This window comes from Oreochromis niloticus, linkage group LG3 (genome assembly GCF_001858045.2).
Source record: "Oreochromis niloticus isolate F11D_XX linkage group LG3, O_niloticus_UMD_NMBU, whole genome shotgun sequence".
Classification (NCBI taxonomy): domain Eukaryota; kingdom Metazoa; phylum Chordata; class Actinopteri; order Cichliformes; family Cichlidae; genus Oreochromis; species Oreochromis niloticus.
This window is the reverse complement of record NC_031967.2, coordinates 7,791,315-7,813,265: the sequence shown is the minus strand read 5'-3', so window position 1 is coordinate 7,813,265 and position 21,951 is coordinate 7,791,315. Positions and strand designations below refer to the sequence as shown.

The window sequence follows — 21,951 nt, the reverse complement described above, 5'->3', positions numbered from 1 at the left end:
AAACAATAGTCCATATGAGAGATGATCAAACCTCAAGGCCACTGGATATTTGAAATTGCTACATGATGATGTGTTTCCCTCTTTATGCACTGAAGCTGGCACGTTCCCTGAGTTCTTCCAGCAAGATGGTGCACCACCACATTATGGGTGCCAGGTCCGAGCATTCCTAGATGAACAGTTTCCTGGAAAGTGGATTGGTCGTCGTGGGCCAGTTGAATGGCCCCCAAGGTCTCCCGATCTGACCCCCTTAGACTTTTATCTTTGGGGTCATCTGAAGGCAATTGTCTATGGTGTGAAGATACGAGATGTGCAGCACCTGAAACTACGGATACTGGATGCCTGTGCTGGCATTTCTCCTGCGGTGTTGCTATCAGTGTGTAGAGTGGGAGAAGAGGGTTGCATTGACAATCCAACACAATGGGCAGCACATTGAACACATTTCATAAGTGGTCAGAAACTTGTAAATAACTCATGAAAGAATAAAGTTACGTTGAAACCAAGCACACCATTGTTTTTATTGTGACATTACCAATAAGTGTGATGTGTCACATGGCCCTCTTCCTATTGAAAAAACAAAAGTTGTATCTAAGATGGCCGACTTCTAAATGGCCACCATGGTCACCACCCATCTTAAGGAGTTTGCCCCCTCACATATACTAATGTGCCACAAACAGGACTTTAATATCACCAACCATTCCCATGTTATTACGGTGTATCCATATAAATGACCCACCCTGTATACATGCATATATGCATCCGTACGTACATACACACACATACTTCCACATACACACTTACACACATTTTTTTTTTTTTAGCAAAGTCCAATCTAGCCTTTCTATTCTTGAGGCTTATGAGTGGCTTGCACCTTGCAGTGTACCCTCTGTTTTAGGATATAGATATGCTGACCTCTTGGAGAGTGTTGTTCACTTGGTTGGCTGTTTTTAAGGGGTTCACCATGGAATTGATTCTGCGATCATCCATCAGTGTTGTCTTCTGTGGATATCCAGTTTTTTTGTTTTGGTTTCTTTTTTGGGGGGGGGGGGGTCACAACAAAGCGAGAAAGTTAACCTTGTCTTAACTTTTTGAATAGAGAATGGTAATAATCTTTTTGATGTTTTATTAATCATAATCATATCATAGAGTGTATGATAACTAGTTTACTTAACTATCTGTTACTCTCAAATGTAACGGATAATTCATAAAATTTAAAGAAAAAAAAAAACCAAGCTGTGAATTGACTTCATATTTCATGCTGCCTCCTGACTTCTTAGTGACAAAAAATACAGAGAAATTCAGGAAAACAAATTCAGGGAAACTACACCTGCTGTCCAAACAGGTATGAACACCAAGATTACAGCAGTGGTGTATCTTCTTAATTATTACTCTTTTTTTAACTCCATTTTTATTTATTTTGAATCAGCAGTGATACATCCTTCACTTCCTCTATTCAACTGTACCCGCATGTACAAACATATACTCACATTAAAACTACACAAAGCAGCCATGATTGTTCACCAGCAGCATGTTACAGAAAGCAAGCATACATACATATAAAGGAAAAGTATACATGAGCAGTCTTTGGCCTTATATGAGGTCTCCTTATTCCTGTGCCGTCCACAAATATGTGTGTGTGTATGTGTGCATAGAGAGAGAGCTCCTAAAATTAGGTGGTGTTCTTCATTGTAATAGTAAAGGTAACATGAGTCCCCACCGTTTCTCAAAGACTTGTTTCTGTAGTCTGAGTATGTAATTTGTTCCATCAGACAGACATCACACACTCTCTGGATCCATAGATTATATGTGGGAGTTTCTGGTTTTAACCATCTGATAGTTATGCATTTTAGGGCTGCAGTGAGTAATATATTTTAGAAGGTGAGTTGTGGCTTTGCTGTCAATATGTTCTGCAATCCTTCCCAACACTGCTACTGTAGGACTTGGTGGAATATTTACCTTGGAAAACGTCTTTAAGAGCATCAAATATCTGCCTCCAGAATACACAGAGTTTAGGGCAGAGCCAGAATATATGAGTATGGTTGGCAGAGTGTGTCCCACAGTTCCTCCAGCATGAACTCAGATGTGTTGGACCCATCTTAGCAGTTATTTCTGGTGTTCTGTAGAATCAGGTGATATTGTTCCATTTAAACTCTCCATGTGTTTGAACTAGTGGTTTGCTGTGCTTCAGTACATATTTCCCACCAGGTGTCATCAGGTATTTTTTTTTTTTTATTTCTGCCTCCCATATTTCCCTCATCCTCAGGGAATTATGCTTAATCATTGATGAGCCTGCGTTATAGATTTTACTAATAGTCTTCTTGTCTCTGTTCCTGATTTGTTTTGGGGGTTTTTTTGTGTTTTTTTTTTTAGAAATTCTTCATTAGGTGTGGGGTTGGCAATGTTTCCCCAGCTTTTGAGTGCCGTCAAGAAGGACCTTAGTTGTAGAGATCTATAAAAATCTGTCCTGAGGAGATTAAATTCATTCTTCAGATGTTCAAATGTCTTAAAGTTCCATTGTTCCAGTAGTTGTTGTATATATTTCAGTACATTATGTGCCCACGTTTTAAACCCAGTAGTTATTAGAGGAAAAGGTTTTCATAGATCCTGTGCTTGATAGTAAAGAAAGACACTTTGGTAGTCCCAGTGCTGACTGAATTTTGTTCAAACTTTTTAATGTGTTTTTGTCCAGGTTGCCATTTCTTTTACAGGTTTTTCTACGAAAGGTAGTGTTTCTAGTGTTTCAGGACATTTACTTTTTTCTATTTTGAGCCAGCGAGTATTTATATCATTTTGCAACCATGTCAGCAAAGGTTTTATTTGTGCAGCCCAGTAGTAATATTTAAAATTAGGTACATTAATGCCCCCCTTTATTTTGGGCAACTGCAGGGCTTTGAGTCTAATTCTAGGCTGCTGTTTAGCCCACCTGAAGCTCGAAACTCTTTCATTCAGCTTATCAAACATTGTCTTTGGGATTTCAACTGGTATCATCTGAAATAAATAGAGTAGCCTGGGCAGAACATTCATACGGATATATTCAACTCGACCTGACAGAGACAGGGGGACAATAGACCACTGCTCTAAATCATTGCTGATATGCTGAAAATTTTTATTATAATTTTTGCCAAACAAGTGGTTCAAGTGTATGGAAATGAAAATTCCAAAGTATTTAATACCCTCTTTAGACCATTTGACTTCACACACTCTTTTTTAGGTATGATATTGTAGAATTGGGTTTTGTTATATATAATATTATATCCTCAGTGTAGAGGGATATTTTATTTCATTGTTACTCTGGATAGCAGCATGACTGGCAATTCCTAAAATGGTCTGTCTGGTTTAGAGTGAAAAAAAATGCACTGAGCATTTCTCAAACAACCAAGGAACAGACAGGACAACTGATTAATTACATTGAAAAATACATATTATTTGACTAAACAGCTATTTGAGCAACAAAAATCACAGACAAATGGTAGGATGTGTGATGTGTGTGTGACAGTGAAGTAACATTTGTAGCTGAGCATGAAATATAAAATAATTAGGTCAGTGTCAGAGAATATGAAAGACAGTCACTTCTTTTATAAAAATGAGTGGAGATGTAATGAATTGTGTTTAGACATCAGCACTTATGTGTCACAAAATTTGTTCTTCATGCACTACGATACTTTGTTTTTCACAGAATTTCACAAGTTTCAAAACGTTTGTTTGCAAATAAATAAAAGTTTAGTGTTGCAAGTGGTGCCACTGTTAAAACCTTTGACTATAACTGTACTACTTGACTAACTGGAGGAAATTACTAATAACAACCCCAGTGTGCCCACAGCTGTCTGTAGCTGTCTGTGGCAGAGGTGCTAAATCTTATCTGAAAATTGAAGAAACATGCACACATGTCACAAATGTGTTTTGATTGCACTGTCATGTCAGAATACTGCTTTCACCTTTACATTGTGCTACACTCATGTTAATTAATCTTCATAAATTAATGTTTGCAAACAAAAAATATAAAGTTTTCCACTCTGTTATTTGTACCTGCACAATAGATGTGAATGAAACTCAAACCTATATGAGCTCCTTCTCTGTTTCCCTGCAACATTTTGTATAGATCTAATTTTTTGCCACATAAATAAACTTCTGATGTGTTTACAGTAAATGTATTTGATGTTAGCTTATTTTGTTACTTTTAGTGGGCCTATGACATTCTGTACCCAGTTATTATTATACCACTTAAAATGTTAAGTGTAAATCATCCCCAGCCCACAATAGCAGCTGAATTTACAACGATTTGTAAATCCTTTCTCACAGCACTTCTGTTAGGCTCTGAATCAATGTTCCCTCTAAGCTGCGCGCGTGCGCAATTGCGCACTGCTGGCACGGTCTCTGCGCACAGAAAATCTGCGTTGCGCACAAAAAAAATCTAACCTGAATTGAAATTAAAATTAAAACTTTAAGAATTCTGTTTTGCAGTGTTAGTCAGTAAGTGACTGGCTGCTCCTGTATGGGATTAGAACGATGCCACCTTATCCTATAGTCCAGCCAATAATGCGATTCACATTCGTATACACGCAGCCAATCAACGTCGTTGACAGGCTATGACAGCGTCCTATGTGCCGACACCGGTGTTTTAGCTAGCAAAGCGGCATGGCTGATGTGCAGTGAAGCCACATTAATGACGTGTACAACCATTGGAGATGTGAGCAGGACAGACGGAACAATTGACGGAAAAAGTGTGGACTTTATACCAGTTTTTAAATTGTGTTGAGAGGCCACGTAAAACCAGAGTTATTTTAAAAATATTTGCAATGTTTGGTTTTCTTCCTGAATACTATCGTTGTTTATATTTACTGCGGGAAGAAACGGTAAAAACGGCGTTTTATAAGGAAACCGCTCGAAAGCACTCTCTGCCTGTGAGCAAACACAACACCAAAACCCCCCCACCCTTTCCTATTGGTCGAAAAAATTACCGTGTCGACCAATCAAAAAATGATATGGCAACGTGGCATCTAGTTGTTAAGAAACGGGGGGAAGTTTTAGGAGTGACGGCGGTGTTCTGAGATGTGACAGATTTGAGACGTTTAGCGCAAATCTTGTGTAGTTAGTGTGTAGTGTAGTCAATAGTTTTGTTGTGTGTGTCAGAACAATGAGGCGGCTGCTGAATGTTACAGGTGTTACAGGAGTGATACATCTCCTGTTGTCAGGCCTGCAGGTATCAGGCTGTTGTTCTCCTTTATCTCATAGTGGACAGAAATTATTTTTTGGAGTGGCACAAATAATTTGTGTGGCATCAGATTTGATGCAGAACAGCTGATTGTTCTGTAAATAGTTTGAAATGTTTATTTAAAAACGCCTTGGCTGCATTAAAAAAAAAAAATAGCTGCAAAAAACTTTGTTGTTTGCCAAACTGAGTTACTTCTTTGAAGTAGTAACTATATAATTAATTGCCCAGCATTGGTCATTATATACTGTATTTTGCAGACAGAGAGTTATAGGACTCTCCCAGACCACAGACTCAGACTCATAATACAAGTCAGAGCTTTATGAAGAAAAAAAAAAGAAAAAGTTGTGTTTTCAAAATTGGAGTTAAAGTTATTTTTACTTCCAATAGTGTTAACATACTACACAGGTCATGAACAAGATTTTTTAAATTTTCATTGTAAGTGGGCTAAAGCAGTTAATTAAAAGTAGTCTAACATAAATGTAAATGTTGTAATTTGATTATTGTAATAAACCATGTAACTTGGATGGATTAGATGCTGGCGTGACCACAGTGCACACGTCTGATGTCGCTCACAGTGGTCCAAGGGATCGCTCAGGGAGTTTGTGTGTTCGCTCAGACACATGAAAAATTAGAGGGAACATTGGTCTTCATATTTAATTTTCCCCTCAATTCATCCTCTGTACATTTCCTGGTACTGTGTCTGGCTTTGTACATAATTTTTGCAGTTTTATATTTTATAAAATCCATAAACTTCAGAATTGTTAATTTCAAGAATAATTCAAGAAAAGTTAGGAAGCAAAGAAAGACAGTCATCGTCTCCATTGTAAGTGGGCGGGGGAGGATGCTACAGTTTGTACAAGAAGCATCAGCTCTGATTTATTTTAACTTTAGGGCTTGACGAAGAAGCGCAAGAGAAAATCTTCACATGATACAGTTACATACAAATTACATACACATGTATAATGTTTAAAAATATAATCAAACATTAATGAATTATTGGGCAATATCAGAAAAGCAAAAGACATTCTCTGTTTACCACAACATGTACCAAATTAATTTAATAAAGTTACATATGAATAACTTAATGGGGATATAAGTCAAACTTACTTCTACAGTCAGAGTGAGTTGCAGTTCTCTTAGTGTGCACTGATATGACTCATACGCATTTGTTGTTTCCTACATGACCAAATTTGACTGATAACATGCAATAGAGATGAAACTGACTGACCCGCCTTCCTTCTGGCTGCTTTTGCTTTTTCTGATTTCCTAAGTTGTTCTAAGAAACTTGTCAGAATTTTTTTAAATTTACAAAAACAGAATGCGTCCATTTAAACTCTGATATGCTTATAATGAGTTACATAGTGACTGTAGTTTTACATTTGCAAATAAATGTTTCATAGAAGTACCTTCAGCAACAGTTAATTCAGCAGTGACTTTGTTCTTACTTTCATCAGTGAATTTGTGACATAAACCAGGGACAGCAGAAAGATGAGGATTAAAACGTTGGTGTTTCTGACACCAGCCAGTCCTCTGCTCCTGAACGCTGCTGCTGCCATCACTGTGGAAATAAAAACAGCCTTTGAGCTTAAGAGAAAATGAAAGAAAATAAAAGAAATGAATAAACAAAGAATCAAATCTATGTTTCCTCTTGTTATGTTAATAATATATTTTTAAAAAACATCTTAGGTATAAACCATCCTATGGTGCAGTTTTGCTGATCTTACCTGCCTGGTGAAGGGACAAACAGCTGTTTCACAGACTGAAAACACAAGGGAATCACATGCTACAAATACTTAATGTTCTCCTGATGTGACTTCCCACTGATCTGTGAGCTGCTCTTTCACTTTTATCTCACAGTAGTGATATGATCTATGTGGCGGGGGTGTGGTCTCCGGCCTGCTGCAGCAGAGGGGTGTTACAGTGAGCTCTCAGGGCGGTGCCGAGGTGTGGCTGAGAGGGCGGGTGTGACTGCTCAAGGTGATCATCTTCTTCTCTCTATTTTAAATAGTGATGACGGGGACGGAGACTGGGAGGAAGAAGCAGCTGTTCCTGTGTGACTGATGCTGGAACATCAGAACGAAATAAAACTAACCTATAGTGAATGAAATCCAGTGTGCGTGTCGGGTCCTTACCACAATCTACTTTACAGGAACAGAGGCCCACTTTAAACTGTCCAAGATCATCCCACATATTTAAGTTTTATCAAGAGCCATCGCAGCAGGTGGCAGAAAAAGCAGGTGAATGCCTTTAAGGACTGCAACATTAACGACGTTTAAAGACAAAGAACTCTTTTTTTAGGACACTGGAATAGAATATAGAAATGAAGCAGAAGCCAATCCAATGTTAGAGCCAGCAGCAAGTTTGTTAAACATGACACCAGTCCATAGTGCAGTTTTGTAATAATTCAAATTTTAGATTTTTCATTTAATAATCAATTCATCTTTCTCAGATAATCAGTAGCATATCTTAACATAAAAATGGACATTACAGAGGACTGAGCAATATACGCATATAACTAATGTACTAATGGTAGCTAACTATGGAGATACAAGTGTTTATAATTTGATGCAAACACTGAAAACTAAAAGTATAAGAGGCCCTGGTCAGACCCTCTGAGACCTTAATTTACAGTCTTTTTTTTTGCATCAATTTTTTTTCTGTTTCTTAAACATGTGATCATTAAATAATGATTGTATGTTTGTGACGTACTCTACAATCCTTAAAATGCAAAGTTTTTTTAATTTAATGTATCTACTGTAACTCTACAGTTTCGAGAACCTAACTGTTTGTAATAGTTTACAATTTACTTTGCTATTAGTACAAAATGTAGAACATTGTGTTCCAACAGTGTCTCATTTGTTTATTAATACTTATCATCATTCATGTTTGCACATAGCCAATTCAGTAATGAGCCACAGCTGTCCTCTTTCTTTGTGAGTTTCACAATTTGTAAAACTGGGCAATTATAATAATTTGAATGTCTTTTGCTAATGCTACTTAACAAACAACACAGACATGTGCTTTAAGTTTACATAAAAATCACAGATTCAGACAAGAATAACCCTCTGCTTTTAGTCCAGCAGCACTGAAGGGAACTTAACTAGATAGCTCATTATCCTCATCACCTGGCATTGAGGTAAAACCAGAAAAATAACCTGGCCCTTTTATTTAAAAAAATAATATCCAGCAGTTCAGGAGGCTGACCGCATGGCCAGCAATGCTCCACTGGGGAACGACGGAGGTGATGGGACACCTTGGGCGGCTTGGCAGGTGCCTGCTTAGCGCAGACTTCTGGCTCAGGTGGAGCAGGACTAGCAGTCTGCTCTGGATGCTGGTACTGGCGCTCATGTTGACGGCTGGCCATTCTCTCCCTCGCAGCAGGTATGGGTGCTGGGACTGACCAAATGCGAGGACTCGCAGGCTGGCTTGGAATATGAACAGTTTTATATTAGGGGCTAAGAGACCTGAACACAAATGGCTAAATTAAACAGGCGCACACACGAGGAGTTGACAGCAACGTGACCAGGAGCAGAGATAGAAAGGATAATGAGTGTAGAAAGGCCCCAAAGTTTATAGGACAAGTCTATTCTGTTCTTATACAGGTGTTTATAAGTTTCAGAACAAACCTCAAGCTTCTTCTTCTACACTCTGAGACAGTTTGGCTTTAATTGGTGTTGTGGCCGACACACCGGGGTGACCGCAGTGCTGAAGACTGAATCACATCAACAACCGTGTAATTAAAAATATTTCTCAGTCACCTTACAATCATGGGATCTCAGGCAATGGGCACTACCATTATATAAGTACCACTTCTATTCTCCAGAAAATATTCATGACATTCATGAAGGTAAAAAAAAGATCCATTCATCTATTTGGATTTATCTTTTTAAGTTAAATATTTCTGTTCTAATAGTTTTGTGGATACAAAATAATACGACAGGAGTTGAAGGAAAGTAACACATTTATTCTCATTTGGGGCGACTGAGGATGGATCAGATGAGTTTGCCACCTACCTTGTGTCCTCATACCTGGTGGTAATGGACAGCATGTTGTCTTATCAGTACTGGGGTCTTTTGTTTGATGGTTCCACAGTGCCTCCCTCTGGCCGTGATGAAGTACTACACCCCTCTGCTCTTTCTATTACAGGGAATGTCTAGAAAGCACAAACCTTTAATAATCACAGCTGAGATCATAAACTGTAGTTATCCTTCCTTCCTTTCCTTCTTCCTTCCTCTTAAGCACTTAAGGGTTGAAGGAGATGGCTTGAAGACTATCCCAGCTTTCACAAGGTAAAACTCAGGGTACACACTTGACAGTTCACCACTCATGATCACATTGACAATAGATGATTGTAATTGCCAAAAGACTTACCAATTAAATGGCCTGTATTTGTATAGCGCTTTACTAGTCCCTAAGGACCCCAAAGCACTTTACACATCCAGTCATCCACCCATTGACACACTGATGATAGCAAGCTACATTGTAGCCACAGCCACCCTGGGGCGCACTGAAAGAGGCGAGGCTGCTGGCCACCACCAGTAGGCAACGGGTGAAGTGTCTTGCCCAAGGACACAACAACTGTCCGAGCCGCGGCTCGAACCGGCAACCTTCCCATTACAAGGCAAACTCCCAAGTCTTGAGCCACGATCGCCTTAACCTAAGGAGCGAGTTGTTGGAGTGTGAGAGGGAGCCGGAGCACCCTCAGACAACACAACATGCAAACAGCAGCCAGCAGATTCACATGCAGGACCTTCTTGCTGTGAGGCAACAGTACCAACCACTGCACCACCGTGCTGACCTTAGAGTGCAGTTGTATGGTGGAAAATGTTACTGTGGATGCTTTAGATTATATTACATACAGAAAGAAGTACTGGTTTATTATTTTAGTGGGCAAAAGAGTCAAGATTGGATCTAAAGGATGTAAATGGACAAGCACAGTGCATTTCTACTCAGTCTGAACACTCGACACAGCCTCATTCACCCAACTGCACACACATGATTAGGGGAAACTCAACGTTCAGTATCTTCATTTTTTCATCAAAAGACTTTCTCTGTATCTCTGCTCTGTTTGTTTTTGACTTGAAACACTAAATAAAAGTTTTACTACACATCTGTCTCTATTGTTTAATCAGCAGCTGTAATACTAAACTGTCCAAAATTTAAAAGTCTACATTTAGTAGATTTAGAGATATTTATTTCACCACTTTTAGTTAATGATACTTTATAAACCTATTCTGCTGTTTAACAAAGACAGTATCATCATGTTTAAAGCACTTTTCAATCTGACAGCAGCACTCAGTTCTCCTGCACATGTGTGATCTTGGAGTGAACTGAAGGTTCAGATGCATCTCTCAGGTCCTGTGTGGAGACTTTGCTGGACTTTGTCTGTCTGTTAAAGATGTGATTTTCAGATGCTATTCAGCTGGTGTAGATAGTGGGGGTTTAGGTCTAAAACATCGTCTTTTGTCCTCCATTCATCCAGTTTCATGAGATAAATGTTTGGTACAAGGACTGGACTGAAAAAGACTGAAAAGAGAAACTTTGAAAGAGTTTTAGAAGCCTGGAGGAAAAGCAGTGCTTGTTTAATCAAATGTAATAATACACATTGTTTAAATGTCCCAAAGTAAAGAGATCTCTCTGTGAACCTTTAATTCGTCACCCTCTTGTGGCAGCAGCTGGCTACTGTTACTTGCACATGTGCATTGTGGTTTTTATTACGTTATAATTTAATACAAAACCCTTTAATTAAATTAGTGAGTTGAAGTAATATATGAAATATTAGTGTTAAGTAAGTCCCAGAGTTCAGTTTTTTATAAATACAGTGTACTGTATTTATTCTTATTCTTATTTTATTTCATTCTAATTTTTGCTTCATAACTTTTGCACTGTCCACTTCCTGCTGTGACAAAACAAATTTCCCACGTGTGGGACTAATAAAGGTTATCTTATCTTATCTTATTGGACATTAGCTACATTTAATAAGAAGATATGAGATCCAAATATATGCTTATGTCAACACATGTTCATTTTGATGAAGTTTACTGAACAAATTTGAATCATCACAACAACCAAAATGTTAGCAACACATCATAAAGTTTATTATTCTAACTATGGTAACCATGTTGTCCAGAATCGTGACATCCACCCATTTAGAATCTTACCACCACTTTGAGCCTTTGATCCTTAAACCCATAAATAGGGGTGAGAAGCAACAACTTTTAGTCTGTTATTTGCAGCATTTATGTTCGCAGCCTTCGACTGTTCGTGACACAGATTTAGAGTCTTACCACCAACGTGATCATTTGATCCTAAAACCGACAAATAACGGTGAAAAACAACGACATTTAGTCCATTACTGGCAGCATTTCTGTTTGCAGCCCTCAACTGTTCGCCAGAGAAGCATTCGGACACATTTGGATCCTGACTCCAGACTCCAACATGTCTCAAGGAGAAGAACCAAAAAGTCAAGAAGTTGACCCCGGCGCTCTTCACTGGGATGAACCAGAAGACCCTTACCTCTCCTCTCTTCCCTGGGCTGAGCAAGTTGAATTAGAGGAGAAGCACTTGGCAGAAATGGAGAATGAAAATCTTCTTAACAGAGAGAAGATTGTCTTATTGATGGAGGAAAATGAGAGACAGAGCGCTCAATTAAAAAAAATGTCCTACCTGCTCCAAGAAAAGGAGAGTATTATTGAGGAAAAACAATGGGATATCAAAGACATGGAGGAAAGGAACCAAGAGCTCCAAGGAAAGCTGGATGAAGCTCTAGAAAAAATGAAAGAAATCCTCCAGGAGAAGAAACAACAGGACATGAGAGAAAGACAGATGCATGATCAACTTGAAAAGATGGAGATCAAATACAGAGTGGTAAAAGCAAGGGATGATAAAAATCAGGAAACAAATAAAGAGGTTCTTCAAGAGAAAAGGCAGCAGCAGATCAAACAAAAGCGAATGGGCCGCGAGCTTAAGGACATCAAGAAACAAAATGACGAGCTGCAAATAAAGCTTGATGAAGCTCTGCAAATAAATGAAGCGATCCTCGAAGAGAAGAACCAACAGGACATAAAGAAGCGAGACATGGAGAGGCAACTCCAACACATGGAGGGAAAAGACAGGATGCTGCAGGCAAGGCTTAAAGAAACAATGCACAAATATGACGAGTTGCTGCAAGAGAAAAAGCAACAGGAGATGAAACAAAAAGAATTAGATTGCAAGATTCAGAACATGGAGAAAAACAATGAAGGCTTGCAAGTAAAGCTCGATGAAGCTTTGCTAAAAAATACAAAAATCCGTGAAGTGAAACAACAACAACTGGTCATAAACCAGGGAGAAATGCAATGCCAGCTTCAAGGCATGGAAGGAAAATACAGAGCACTGCAGGCAATGCATTTTGAAACACGGAACAAATATGAAGAGCTGTGTCAAGAAAAAGAACAACAGGACATAAAGCAGAACGAAGAAAAACTTCTTCTTGTCCAAGACTTTGAGAAGACAAAGCAAAAACTGCAAGAACTTGGCAACAAAATTAAGCACACAACAGCTGAACTGGAAGGAGAAAAGGAGAAAGTGCAAAAACAGGAGGCAACAGCTAAAGAACTCAAAGAAAGGCTCAAAGAAGAACAAGCCAAATTAGAAGAAGTGGAAAAAATATGCAACAAACTTAAGAAGCAAAATACAGAAACAGTGGACGAGTTGAGATCCCTCATACTAGAGAAGAAAGTGCTTGTGGAAAAGCAACTCAAGAAGAAGAAAAAGTGCTTCCGCTTCTTCCTCCGCAGGGCCACTCCTGCCTCATCTTCCTCCACCTCTGTTCCAGCTTAATTTTCCCTTCTCCTCTCCCTCCCCTCTCTCCCCAATAATTTCATAATAAACACAATTGGCTGCATTTTAAATGTGTCTGATCAATGTCTTCATTCAAGAATGAATTGTCTTTGTCACAGAGTCATGTGTATTTTGTCTTTTCCTCGGGCTGGTGATCCTCGCGGTCGTTCAGCCCTGGAGTCCAGATTATTAGTGTTTTAATCACATTTAGTGTTACATTTTAGATCACCACAATAGGATATCCACAATTTAGGATTCAGGCATTTGTTTTAGTTTGATATCGTAATCATTCTATGATTGAGTCGTTAACAGAACCAGCAGTTAGCAGCAATAACTTCAAATCAATGACATTTGCAAGCATTCCTTTATACACAGCATTTCAGTCAGGTTGAGGTCTGGACTTCCATGATGTAGATTTGCTGCTGTGCTTGGGGTCATTATCCTGTTGCATGGCCTAATTTAGAAGAAGCTTTATCTGTCGGACAGACAGCCTCACATTTGACTCTAAAACACTTTGGCATACAGAGGAGTTCGTTGACTGCAAGGTGCTTTATTGCTTGTGTCTGCAGAAGAAGCTCAAATCACCACACACCACAACTCTTCATATTCATGAGGCAGATGTGAGGAAGCTGTTTAAGAGTCTGAATGCTCGAAAAGCTCCTGGCCCAGACGGTGTGTCTCCTGCCACCCTCAGACACTGTGCAAATGAGCTGGCCCCAGTGTTTTCTGGCATTTTCAACTCCTCACTGCAGGCATGTCATGTGCCTGCCTGCTTCAAGTCCTCTACCATAATCCCTGTCCCCAAGAAACCAAGGATCACTGGACTAAATGACTACAGACCTGTGGCTCTGACATCTGTGGTCATGAAGTCATTTGAGCGCCTGGTTCTCTCCTACCTCAAGACACTCACGGCCCCCCTCCTGGACCCCCTGCAGTTTGCATACAGAGCCAACAGGTCTGTAGACGACGCTATCAACATGGCTCTACACTTCATCCTGCAGCATCTGGACTCCCCAGGAACCTACGCCAGGATCCTGTTTGTGGACTTCAGCTCTGCCTTTAACACCATCCTTCCAGACCATCTCCAAGGCAAGCTTTCCCAGATGAATGTGCCTGATCCCATCTGCCGGTGGATCACTGACTTCCTGACGGACAGGAAGCAGCATGTGAGGCTGGGAAAGAATGTCTCGGACTCCCGGACCATCAGCACCGGCTCCCCTCAGGGCTGTGTTCTTTCTCCTCTGCTCTTCTCCCTGTACACCAACTGCTGCACCTCCACCCACCAGTCTGTCAAGCTAATCAAGTTTGCAGATGACACCACCGTTATTGGACTCATCTCGGATGGGGACGAGTCTGCCTACAGGAGGGAGGTTGAACGTCTGGTGTCCTGGTGCAGCCACAACAACCTGGTGCTGAATGCCCAGAAGACAGTGGAGATTATTGTGGGCTTCAGGAAGCACACAGCCCCACTCCCCCCCATCATCCTGACTGACACCCTCATCACCTCTGTGGACTCATTCCGCTTCCTGGGTACCACCATCACCCAGGACCTGAAGTGGGAGCCCACCATCACCTCCGTCATAAAGAAAGCCCAGCAGAGGATGTACTTCCTGAGGCAGCTGAAGAAATTCAACCTGCCAACACGGACGATGATGCAATTCTACACTGCAATCATCGAGTCCATCCTCACCTCCTCCATCACCGTGTGGTACGCTGGAGCCACTATCAAGGACAAGCAGAGGCTGCAGCGTGTTGTGCGCTCTGCTGAGGAGGTGATTGGCTGCAGACTCCCATCTCTGCAGGACCTGTACACCTCAAGGACACTGGGGCGTGCAGCTCGGATCACAGCTGACCCTTCTCACCCTGGACACAGTCTGTTTGACCTGCTCCCCTCAGGCAGGAGGCTCCGGTCCATTCGCACCAGAACCTCTCGCCACAAGAACAGTTTCTTCCCCTCTGCTGTTGGACTCATGAACAATAACCATATGACTGTTCCCACCACTAACACATGACCCTACACTGTGTTCACTGCATCATTCCATGTTTGGCACTGATCACCACCTGCACCCATGTATATATCTATCTACTTAGCACTTTTAATTCTTTAATTCTTATTTTTATGTCTATTTAAGCGTTATATGACAGTATGTTTGCACTAAGTACCGCAGCAATTTCCTAATGTTGTAAACCTGCTCAACATTTGGCAATAAAACCCTTTCTGATTCTGATTATATTACAGCAGATGTAGAAGTTGTATCTAAATGGCGATTCTCCATTAATGAATTTGTATAAGGTCAAGTCCTGGATATTTTACTAACTGTAACAACAAACCACTGCTTCCTACTCTATGCATTATAATCTACAACATCTACAAAGACACCTTCCAACAAACGGCTACACTCTATGATCTCAGCTATGATAATTAAAGGTTTGTGCTTTCTAGACATTCCCTGTAATGGAAAGAGCAAAGGGGTGTGGTACTTCATCACGGCCAGAAGGAGGCACTGTGTAACCATCAAACAAAAGACCCCAGTGTTGATAAGGCAAGGTACTGTACGTTACCACAGGGTATGAGGATACAGGTAGGTGGCAAAATCATTCAATCCATCATCAGTCACCGCAAATCAGAATAAATTTGTTACGTTCATTCAGGTCCTGATGTATTTTTATAGCTGCATAAAACTACTGAGAGAAAGATATTAAACAATAAAAGATAAATCCAGATAGATTCAATTAAATGTCTCTTTTTTAACCCATCATGAACTTCAGTGGTATTTTTAAGAGAATAGAAGTAGTTATGAAAGGGTAGTACTTCAGAAAGTCTGAGGATCCATGATTGCAAGGCCATTCAGAAATAGTCACAATATATCTTGACCCAGCTCTAATTTGTGAGTGAAATCTATGAAGGTGTGGATATTTAACAGTTTATAAATTTTTCTTCCTTCTTGAATTTGTCTTTCAAGTGGAAGACATTTGATTTCAGACGGGACGATAAGGCACAGCCCCTCACAAGCTCAGGTCGATGATGTGCTCAAAGATCTGCGTGTTTCCCTTGAAGCTCGAGGAAAAAATAAAGTCCCTGCGGTCGGTAGATACCACGGTGAAAGAGCGTGGGGCTTGGATGTACACCTCCTTAAAGCGGTCAAAGATTTTGTTGTCCTCATCCCACAGGTAGATCTGTGAGAAGGTGTAGTCACTTCCCAGAGCCAGATAGTAACGTTCCTTGAAAGAGAACGGCTGGAGAATCATGGAGCCTCGAGAGGGCAAAGCTTGGATCTCAGCAAACTGTTTGGTGCCCCAACGCAGAACTTTGGAATCACCGATATACCGCGTCATAGCCAGGTAGAGCTCCTCCTTGATCCGGAAGTGTTTCACAACCACTACATCCTCCATGTTGGGGATCTCACCCTGCAGGATGAACTTCTGGTTGCTCCGGCTCCACTGGTAGATCACTGGAACCTGTGAGCGACTCGCTAGAATAAGGTGAGCTTTCCCATCCAAGTCAAGAAACTCTACATCCGTGTCGCGGTACCACTCGTGCAGTGACTGGTACGAATAAAAGCCATTATCATTCCACTTGTAGATGGTGGAGAGGCCAGCTTTTGAGCTGTCAGCAATCACAAAGAACCAATCAGAGCCAATCTGGAAGGCCTCAATATCATTGGGCTTAGAGATCTTGGACACTTCGATATCCTGGAACTTATTGAACCTGCTTTGGTCGTCATCAAACTTGTAAATGTGGGAACCACCAAACAGCTGAGCCACAATGACAAACACCTCATATTTGATGATGACAGATTTGCACCCCACAATGGACTGACCTAAAGGGCAGAGAAACACATGAATTGCGTGAGAATGAAACTGGGAGCATTCTGGGAGTGTTTGTTAGCCTAATGTGTGATTTAGACTTCCTAACTTACAGTGTCACTGGAAACTCCTTTAACCCTTCACCCAACCTTCCACGTAACCTGACATGCACCTCCTGCCCACATAGCAAAATTGGTATGGCCCAGATCTGGCCAACACAATGTGCTTACACATGGCCCACATACCGCAAAGACTGACGGCCCTTTGGTGGCCCAGATCAGGTTTGCCAGAGGAGGCCCAGACATGGGCCAGCACAAGGCCAGTTGCAGACACACTGGTGGTCTTGTGCTAGCCCATCTCTGGCACCAAAGGACCGTCATTCTTTGCAGTATGTGGACCATGTGTAAGTTGTGTGCAGCCACGGGCCAGTCGCAGACACACAGCTGACCCTGTGCTGGCCCAGATGTCAGCCAAATGTGTACCTTAATCAAGCCATGTAATAACAACATGTGCCGGAACATAAATAGTGCAAAAGTAACATTACGAACCTCTGTTCAGACAGTGAATGAACTGATTCTTTTACAGCGCATTTCCTTTCCCAAAGTCATACCTGAATTTGAAACATTGGCTACCATAGCAGTATAGTATATCAACATGGCACTTGGGTCTTCCAACTAAAATAGGAAAATAGGAACATAAACAGTGCCATCATTGCCAGACCTGGCCCACATCTGGTTGACATATACCCTGCCATGACACCAGTCAGTCAGAAGTGCCAGCTTGATGCCGGATCAGGGGAAAACCTGTTTTCTATGAGCCTGGGCCACATGACCCAAACCACAATCGAGCAAGATATGGCATGCCATCACATAGACAGTGCCATCTATACCAGGCCTGGCCCATATCTGGATGGCATACGTCTTATCATGCCAGAAGTCAGCCAGCAGTGCCGGCTTGATACCAGATCTGGGCCAGACCTGCTTGCTATGTGGGTTAGAGATGTAACTACACGTTGGGTCGAAACAACCTGCAAGGACTTAAATGGTTAGAAGGTTGCGCTGCAGGATCAAGAGGGGTTTCCAGTAGGGATGCACCGATCCCGATACTGGTATCGGGTATCGGGGCCGATACTGTAAAATGTGTGCGTACTCGTACTCGTAAAAGTCAACCGATACCATGAACCGATACTAATGTAGCCCGGATGGGAATTTGGGAGTAGATACTCATAATTCGCCACATAAGGTGTTCACAGTTCACAGAAGAGAACGGCATGGAGAGATGCACGAGGTTAGCTGAACCAAAGTGAGAGACTCGGCTAGTTTTACTGAGGTTAACTAGCACAAAAGAGTGTGTGACTAGAAAGCTAACCGTGTGAGAGCTTCGCAACAGAGTGTGGGTGAAGTGACTTTTTGTTTCAACGGTCGCACCACCGTGGAAAACTGTGTTTCCAGCCATGACCGCCGAGGCTAAAGGCTAGCCCGGACTGCTTGGTTGCGCCACGGAGGCAGGACTGTCGGAGAGCTGGACAGTGACTGGCTAACGCGCTGTAGCAGAGACAGCATCGGGTCCGCAGGGAGTGGATTTAGTGTGGGACTGGTGAATGGCGACCTACCGAGCAACGGAACTGTAAGACAGACTTTTGTGCTCTTACTGGGGAGAAGAGGATTTTTCTCCATCGTCCAGCGTGAGCAGCAAACAGGCCTGCAACAAGTGTGAATGTGAGTGTGTGTGGGGCCCATGTGTGAATATTGTATGTTTAGTGGATTTATATAACGTGTTTTGGAGTGTATATTAGTGAGTCACTTACCAAAAGGTGATAACATAAGTTGGGTTGTTTAATATAATTTGAAAGGGAATTATTTCATTTATACAGTGTATTTCATTTGGTTAAGGAATTGGAATATCATTTGAGTTTAAAAAAGGGATGTGTTGTACAGTATTTGTCTCTGCCCTTACGTTCAGTAAACGTTTCGTTTGTGTTAAAGAGTTGTGTGGGGTCGTTTCTTTACTACTGGTTAAGTTTAACTTGTGTGTGGTAGAAGTATCGGTTTTTGTACTCGGTATCGGCAAGTGCTCAGATCCAAGTATCCGTATCGGATCGGTTTGAAAAAATTGGTATCGTTGCATCCCTAGTTTCCAGTTATCTCGTAGGTTAGGACACATTTCCTGCAAAAGCCGAAATCAAAATTTACCTGTGATGTTATCATAAGTCCTGAAGTTCATTTCTATGTGGTCCCACTGGAAAATCATACAGCTCTCTGTGCTGGGAGCAGAAATGGCCACGTAGACATCATTCTTATAGGTGAATGTGTCAACAGACAACGATTCTGAGGCAACAGACTGATGAAGGATGAAATCTGTGGAAAGGAACATCGGGAAATGTATTTTTCACAAACCAACAAAGCCACGTTAAATGAATAAACTCTACACAACTTAGAAAGACTGTGCTGAGTTCTCTCATCCTGATCTCAGCTGGACATGAGAGAAGGGCAGCTGGCTCAGGTGTTTCTCACCTGTGGAGACACACTCATTCTGCAGGCTGGTCATATCATTGAGGCGCTTGCCCTTCATGTCCTCTGGTCCAGCACACACAACATCCGACACTGTGGCATTGGTGTTCTTTAACCACGTCATAAGCCACTTGGCTCTGCAGTCACATTCAAAGGCATTGCCTCGCAGGTCCCTGCAGAAAGGGGATATTGTGTTTCATGGCTGAACTGGGAGAAAGACAGACTGCAAGAATTACTCAGTACGCTATTTGCCTATTTAACTATGTACAAAGACCTGGAAACAAATGCAGTTGATTATGAAAAAGAGACATCATTAAATCATGTATAACAGATAACAGTTGTATTTTCAGTCACTGGAACATACAAGTGAGTCAGGTCCCTGAGTCCTCTGAAGGCATATTTGGATGTAGTCTCTAGTTTGTTACTCTCAATGAATCTATGGATCAACAAGAAGAAAAAGAAAAGTATATTTTTTGATCAATTTCAACATTTTGCCAGCTAGTAAACCAAATGGTAAATGGACTGGTTCTTGTACAGCACTTTTCTATTTTGCCTGAGCACTCGAAATCGTTGAAACCTGTCTAATTCAGATCAGGACCTCAAAGCACCAGCAGCCCAGATCAGCTGATCACAGCCTGTACACAAAGAAAATTTACTGAAGCTTTGAATAGAAATTGCAATTCTTAACCTCTTGTTGAGCCACTACAACCAATTTTAGAGTTCCCCCACCTGCTGAATCCCACTTTAACCCGTTCCTTACTCATTTTCTGTTTAGAGTCGCTCTCTACAATGTAGTGTCGGGAATAGAAATATTTTACTGCTATTATTTGTTGCTATTTTTATAATCATCATTAACATTTCAGTATTAATAGTGATGTTGCTTTCCCAGATGCATTCAGATGTTCAAATATATTGGTATTATATTAGTTTTTATTACAGGTTGTTATAACCACTGTGAATTGTTGAGTTGAATCTATAATTTAAAGGTTTTTGAATGTCCTTATAGTCTTATACTGAAGTCTTCAGTGGGTGAGAAGCTGGCTGCAGATTGACAGGAAATGCGTCTGCAAGGCATGCTCTTGCAGGAAGTGAAACCAAAACCAGAGTTTTGATGATGCTATTATCATCTTTTATGCATTTATACGTCTGATTAAGCTTTGATTAAGCCTTAAGTAGTTGTAGTAGATTGAAATATTTGTTTTATACATTTTACATATAAGTCAAGATCATTACACACAGGATGGCCTTAGCCTGGTTGGTTGCTTAAGTTGAGGTCAACTGAGGTTCAGAAAGCAGATGCAAACTCTGCACGTACAGACAGACAAATAGTGAGAGGTCATGACACGTACGCAGTACACAGCATGCACGCGCCCTCGCACGTGTACGCACACACACATACACACCATGGTAGATCTATTTTGGTAGGGCAGAAGTGAAGATGTGTGCCGACGTACTTAGAGGAAGTGCAACAGATGTCCCAGAAGATAAGCGACAACGAAGGCGGGCTGACAGGAAGCATCAGCCGTCGACACGAAGATGATGTTCTATGTTAAAAGTCATTGTGGTTTTGGTGTGACGTATTTCTGCCTAGTAACAGAAAAGGGGGCTGTACTATCTTAACCCCATAAAACAGTTGTCTGAATATGAGAAAGACAGTTCAACACTGACTGGGTTGTTGAACTCACACATGTGTTTATTAAAATGCCGTCTAAATACATCAGGCTGGATCTGTGGTTATTTTTAAATTCCCTCTCTCAATATATTTTTGAACCTTAACATTTGGGGGCTCGTCCGGGATGAGAGAAGAGGGAGGTTTGGTGTAGATGGAGAGATCCAGGGTCCGTGGTGATTAGATGGGCAGATACGAGTCAGTGGTCTGAAGTGAGAGACAAGCCGGCTTAAACAGAGGTAAGGCACATACCTGTTGAATTTCCAAAATGTGCTAGAATTGGATATGACAAAATTGAAGTCTACTCACTGAAATTACTGGTGAATGTCTGTTTTGAGTTTGCTGAAATTTTTATGAGGATTACCGGTTGAAGTAAGGATATGAATGATGATGATGATGACAAGTGATAAGTAAAAGTACTGGGTTCAAGTCCCAAAGAAAAGGAAAAGAGTTAAAGTGAGTTCAAGTCTCACGTAGAAAGTAGGGAAATTTGGTCATTTTTGTGGGTTCAAGTCCCATTGGTTATGCAACCTTTAAGAAGTTTCTCGGAGGTGACGCTCCCTGCTGGATAGAGAAATTTATCCTTCACCTACCCTGAAGAGTAGGGATAGTTTCGGGCAGCATCCGAGGAGTACTGGGGAATCTCCGAAATTGTTGAGGGTTGTCCTCAATCTTAATCCTTGTTGGGGAGGGTAAGATTGTTGTTTCAAATTACTCTAAATTCTTCTAGAACGACAGCGGCGTCTGTTAAGAAGCGCATTTTCTCGGAGGTAACGCTCCCTCCTGGACAAAGACGTTTGTCCTTGACCTAGCGGTGACTAAGGGTTAGTACGGCACGACAAGCCGGGGAAAACTGGGGAATCTCCAAAATTGCTAGAGGTTCAAGTCCTCTATTCTTGCGCTTTTTTGGCTACCGGTAAATTAAGTTAGGGCTA

At 41.2% G+C, this 21,951-nt stretch overlaps 1 protein-coding gene and 1 pseudogene across 1 annotated transcript; both read right to left on the bottom strand.

Moving 5' to 3' along the window:
- Positions 1-2,092, bottom strand: part of LOC109195273 (neuroligin-2-like) — a 95,666-nt pseudogene extending 93,574 nt beyond the window's left edge.
- A 13,876-nt stretch (positions 2,093-15,968) lies between these two features.
- On the bottom strand, positions 15,969-20,111 carry LOC109195277 (leucine-rich repeat LGI family member 2-like). The gene is made up of 5 exons (XM_019347263.2): positions 20,077-20,111; positions 19,712-19,783; positions 19,351-19,520; positions 19,030-19,194; positions 15,969-16,851 (listed from the first exon to the last, which is right to left on the bottom strand). Exons 1-5 carry the CDS (start codon positions 20,109-20,111, stop codon positions 16,037-16,039), a joined length of 1,257 nt encoding a protein of 418 aa, XP_019202808.1. The 3' UTR covers positions 15,969-16,036.
- Positions 20,112-21,951: the final 1,840 nt, after the last annotated feature.

What these genes read in the sequence shown, in the direction of transcription:
- LOC109195277 (XM_019347263.2), bottom strand. Translation starts at nt 20,111, where the DNA reads ATGAGTAAGGAACGGGTTAAAGTGGGATTCAGCAG. An exon ending in CTCAGGGACCTGACTCACTT is followed by an intron (nt 19,521 to 19,711) that starts GTATGTTCCAGT and finishes CCCTTTCTGCAG; the next exon opens with GGACCTGCGAGGCAATGCCT. An exon ending in GAATGAGTGTGTCTCCACAG is followed by an intron (nt 19,195 to 19,350) that starts GTGAGAAACACC and finishes TCCTTTCCACAG; the next exon opens with ATTTCATCCTTCATCAGTCT.